Source organism: Phaethon lepturus, unplaced genomic scaffold (assembly GCF_000687285.1).
Source record: "Phaethon lepturus isolate BGI_N335 unplaced genomic scaffold, ASM68728v1 scaffold41912, whole genome shotgun sequence".
Lineage (NCBI taxonomy): Eukaryota > Metazoa > Chordata > Aves > Phaethontiformes > Phaethontidae > Phaethon > Phaethon lepturus.
The window spans coordinates 2,269-7,721 of NW_010526278.1; the positions used below are offsets into that span (position 1 = coordinate 2,269).

General features: G+C 45.0%; 1 protein-coding gene across 4 annotated transcripts in view; it reads left to right on the forward strand.

Moving 5' to 3' along the window:
- Window positions 1-5,453, forward strand: part of AP2M1 (adaptor-related protein complex 2, mu 1 subunit) — a 17,991-nt gene that overhangs the window by 2,113 nt on the left and 10,425 nt on the right. For 2 of the 4 annotated variants that reach the window (XM_010283016.1, XM_010283018.1), the window contains exons 2-4: window positions 1,626-1,631; window positions 3,369-3,634; window positions 5,036-5,118. In XM_010283016.1, coding sequence (XP_010281318.1) covers window positions 1,626-1,631; window positions 3,369-3,634; window positions 5,036-5,118 — 355 coding nt within the window. The remainder of the gene's footprint in view (window positions 1-1,625; window positions 1,632-3,368; window positions 3,635-5,035; window positions 5,119-5,453) is intronic. The other 2 variants (XM_010283017.1, XM_010283019.1) reach the window with 1 other exon arrangement.

A 5,453-nucleotide genomic window follows, 5' to 3' on the forward strand; every position in this document is an offset into this window, starting at 1 on the left:
CAGAATTTTTTAGATGGGTAACCTTATAAAACAGGTTGTCTTAAAATGGCCATCTCATCTTGTGGTGTGATCAAGTAACTGAGAATCTTCAGCTCTATAGCAAGCAAGTGGAGTTGTGTATCTGCCATTTCCTGTTCTGACCACTAGCATGAGTACCAGGTCTACTTAAAAGCTTTTAGTATCCTAACCTTCAGAGGGAGGTAGAGAAGGGAATAGCCATGATACTGGAGCTTGTACTCACCTTTGTAGGAGTTCTGTCTCCAACCAACCAGGTGATAGGTTTCTAGAACACTAAACACTTTTTAATAGATTGAAGTGCTGAGGGGTGACCCCATCCAGCTTGTTGGGAGGTAGGTTGAATGGGAAGTGAGCACAGCTGCTGCCTATCTTCATGTGGACTTTGTGTGATTGACCCTTAAGACTCCTTGGTCTTGGCACTTGCCTTTGGCATTCTGAAGCTTCAACCTATGTGTTGGGGGAGATTAAAGGTTATCTGTAGTTATGAGAACCACTCCCTTTGCACAGTTTAAGGGTCTAAATAAGCACATGCTAGCTCAAATGTTAATGAGCAAAGTGATGGTCAACGAAGAAACCTTTCCCTTGACTTTGTTAAAGACAGAAGTATCACAAAACTTGGACTTTCTTTGCTTGCAACTTAGAATGGCTTTAGTGCATGTAGTGCATTTGTCCATACAGCAGCTAGCTGCATGCCTAAGCAGCCTCTTTTAAAAAAAAAAAAGTCAAAGCACTATGCATTTAATTCAGGATACCATGGAGGGCTCTACTGTGATACTGAAGTGCCTTGTTCTTCAGTGACATAGCCATTGGGAGAACCTACCTGCATTTAAGAATGTAGCTATTTAATAAGCTATTTGGAACTGAGCAGCTTACATGACAAACTGCATGCACTTTAAATGTAATAGGCATTTGGTTTCTGAGCTTCTAATACATCACTTTGGCTTTATGGCTCTTGACCCTTAAGGAAAAAGTGCAAGCTGGATAGAGCAGTGTCTGAATCTGCAGGATGTGCTGTATTTTTCCAGATGTGCTCCAGCTCTATCACACTTGCTGTATTTCCTGTTGGCTGGACCAAGCCAGAAAGCATCAACCCAAACAGCTTCAAATGAGAAGTACTGTCATAGAAATGCCCGCTCAGATTTGCAGTCCTGTTGTGAGGCAGACTGAGAAGACAATACCTGATACTCTGCAGTCCCCAGGCGATGCCTCAGATTGAGGTTTTTTCCTCCAAGGCCTGCTACATGTATTAGCAGGGCAGACTGGGTATCACTGGTGTGATACAGATGCAACTTATCTGGACTAAATGCCCAGCTAGCCCTAAAATTCAGCCAAACACAAGTCTGTCCACGCTGGCAGCCTGACCATGGTACGTCAGCATTGTGCCTTGTGAGGGCTTCATTGCTGCCACAGCTTGTTACTGTCCTTCCAATACCACCTCGGCCTTTTGTGCCCAGGAGCAGGGGGAGGGGGTGCTGTTTGGTCTCTCCTTATCTCTTTGGATTCATTGTGCCTTGTGTGTGTGTTTCTAACCCTTTCTCTTGTTGCTGTCACTCCTCCTTTCTCCGCTGGCGCCATTTCTGTCCATCCCATCTCATTGGCTGCTGTAGCAATAGGTAAGAGACGCGTGGTAGGCCATGACTGGCTCTGCAGAGTGGGCAATTGGTGTGCTAGAAAAGCTTACCGACCTGAGGCTTCACCTCTAGCGTGTACCAGTCTGCTGGTTCTGGTACTAGTTCTAGTGGGTTAGAACTTGAGGCTGGAGGACTAACACTCCAGAACAAGCTGAACTTTCCTCACAAGGCTTACTGAAGGGGAGGAATGGGGCTTTTGGATATTGTTATTTTATAGTAGATTAAATTACTTTCTTATGGAAAAACTAAGGTAGAAATGAAGTATTAATTTAACTCAAACTTGCAAACCTTTCGGAGCAATAAGACCTGAGAAGTATTTGAAGGCCAGAATTTTGCTTATGGGGGGAGCATGTTTACTGATGAAGCTTCTGCATATGTACCCAGACCTTCAAGGAGCAAACACCTGCTGTGGTAGCATATGTTCCTTTGAATACCCTTTGTTTTCAAACTTGGAACTATCTGCTGGATTGTTGACAACCCTCAATGCTTACAAGCATTTATATGCCTGTATCCTTGCTTGTGAGGATATTATTATTACTGTCTGCTCTCAAAGATGGTTCTGCATGATCAGTACCATGGCCTTGATGCTGCCTGCAGTCAGAAGACCCCCTGTTCTACATAGTGTCTAAGAGTATGAGTAATAAAGCACAATGAGTCTTGGCTTGGTGTGTAGACTATGTTTCTAAGTCTCAGTCTTGTCATCTAAAGCACTTGAGCTTCCTTCCTGTGTTCTTAGGATTGGTGGACTTTAACTTAATTTGTGGAGTTTATCCTGACTTGCAGCTATGGGATGAGGAAACTAGTGTGGACGAACTGGCATCCAGAAAGCCACTCAGACATCCCTGTATTCAAGATGGCAGCAGCTAGGGGAAGCTTACACAGCACCTCTTCAGCACTGTGCAGAACCTCCTTACCATAAATGGTACTGGACCATCCAGTGCATGTAATGCAGTGCTACTAGCATGTTGCACTGTGAGGACCCTAAGTCCATGTGCAAGAGACTTGTTCTGAAGCCTAGCAGGTTTGAGAAGATACGTGTAACTGGAAAGCCAAAAATGTTCTTAATCCTGATTGCTGCTTTGAGCCTGCCCTCTGTGGTGCCTGGGATATGAGATGAGGTGGATCTGAGAACTAAGGCTCCCTTTCGTGGTGTACCTGGGCACTGACTTCTGTCAGGTGACCCAGGTAGGTTTTGCTGGTATTTTTCCCCTCAGTGGTATGTCTGGGAGGAACTGCCATCAACAAATATCTTGCGACTACAGTGTGCTTTGGGGCAAGAGTATGAAGGCCTGGGCATGCAGAGTAGACAGTAATTAGGTGTTTGGTCAAAACTGGGCTCTTCTGAGCTATAAGCTGCTACTGTGTTTGTTCCCAGCTATGGTAATCAATTGGGAGTGCTAGCAAAATTAATTGAAGGGAAGGTTCCTTTGCCATCTGACTCCAGATGGAGGTTAGCTGCTTCTGACTACAGTTGCACTGTAGTCCAAAGCTCCTTAGAGATGAGTAACGCTCTGTCTCTGCTTTAGTTTGTGCAGAATTTAATGTCTAACTCTGCTCAGAGCCTTCACTTGTCCCTCTTAGAGTCATCCCCAGGCACCCTTCCTAAGTGAGCTTGGTGTATGTAGTTCAGTGTCTGACTGTAATCGTATAAGCAGAACTGTGCAGCCAGCTTGTTTTCATGTACGTTGTGCTAATTTATCTTTGGTGGTGATCTCATAGGCGGAATGCTGTCGACGCCTTCCGCGTCAATGTCATCCACGCACGGCAGCAGGTACGCTCGCCTGTCACCAATATCGCCCGCACAAGTTTCTTCCATGTCAAGCGTTCCAACATCTGGCTGGCTGCTGTCACCAAGCAGAATGTCAACGCTGCCATGGTATTCGAGTTTCTTTACAAGATGTGTGACGTGATGACTGCCTACTTTGGGAAGATTAGTGAGGAGAACATAAAGAACAACTTTGTGCTCATCTATGAGCTACTGGATGGTGAGATTTTTCCCTTACTTGTTATGTGATATTGCACTTGATCATTCTAAAACCTTTAGCTTAGTTTGTGGTAATAATCCTTGAAGTATTTTTAACATGTGTGACTGGGTTCAGAATTACTTGTTCTGCTTTCTGATGCCACCTGTACTCTTAAACGTAGATAACATTTCGAGCCCATAGCCTTCTGTTGATTGTGGCTCACTTTGCTGAAGTGTTGGGAGCTGTGCACTTGTATAAATGAGGTAGCTGGTACTGCACCCCAGCTTCTGAGTGGATTCTGTGTAGGTGTAGGGCTGTCATTATACTGCAGTACATAAAGAGGACTATCACTAGCACCTCTAAGGCCAGCCATCCCAGCTAGTGCCCAGGCGGCTCTAGCACTGTATGGTAGCAGTTGCCCTAGGCTGCAGTTGGTTGCCACTCTTGAGTTGCCTTTTGGGGGCAGTTCTAAGGCAGAAGGAAGTCAATAAAACTCAACCTGTTATGTCCCCAGCTTTACCTCCCCCAGTGATACAGCTCCAAATTTCACCATAGAATAATAATACAGTGTCCCTTCAGCTGCTTGTGATGTCAGCCTGCCTGTGGAGGTTGCCCTTGAGCTGTCTCTGTTTCACATAACATGAGTATTTTGTATTAGTTATGCTTCAGTTTGTTTTCCAGACGAGGCACCACATGTGTGTGTCCTGGGATTCTTAGCCCAGGGTCACAGTGACTGATAGTTTCTCTGTTGCCTCTGGGCAGATCAAGAGACTGCTGTTTTTCTACTTTGGTCAGTCACTGTTGTCTCCTAGTAGGCACAGTGAAATCAAACCCTGCCAGTGTAGTGTTACACGGTATTCATGTTAGTGGTCTTCTCTCCCCTTTAGATCTCTTGTGGGTTGTTAACTTCCTCTTTGAGGGGAGTGGGTGTTAGGCGAACTAGCAGTCTGCAGTTAACATCTGTTTCTCTCCCACACTGATCATCCTGCAGTGCCACTGCTGTTACATCTTCATATGAAACCCAAAACCTAAAGAAAATGCTGCAAAAATAAATTGTCCTGCTGTTGGATAAACCCTCTTTACTGTCCCTTGGATGTTTTTGGAAAAACTCCTCAGTGTGCCCTGTGCACATGGCTAGACTAGTTGATATTTAATCCCAAAGTGCAGTTGTAGTTAAAAAACAGCAAATACATCAGTTGGACAGCTTTCCATCACCCCTCCTCTCCAAAATACTGCACAGGGAAGTCAATTTAACAAGGCTGTTTCTTTTCTCTTGGTAAGGAATGCTCCAGCACCTTATCCAGAAATTTAATGTGTAAGCAGTGTCTGTGCACTAATTGGCGCTCCTTATAGGAGCGGTTAGCATGGTTGACATGTTTATACCTTGCATCTCTGAACTAATCTTCATTTACCCTTCTGTAGAAATCCTGGACTTTGGCTATCCTCAGAACTCTGAAACAGGGGCTCTGAAGACCTTCATCACTCAGCAAGGCATCAAGAGTCAGGTAATTGGAGGAATTTGGGGTACAGCACTGCTGTGCTGTGTAATTTCCTGTAATCCTGTTCAAGAAAGTATGGTCTTGATTACCAACTAACCATTTGACCTGTGCTGAGTGGAGGTGCCTGAGTAGATTGAGAACATCCTGCCAGGGATGTAGCTCAGTGGCATCTTGTTCTAGGTGTCTACGCTTGTGTGACCTCGTGTTCCATGGCGCATGGTAAGATGTGAGAGGAAGGGTCCTGAGCTAGGATAATGACAGTCCCTTGCATGTAAATGATTGCTGGCTTCAGGTTCTGCTCTCTGTCACCTTCTGACAGAGGATAAACAAACCTACCTGCT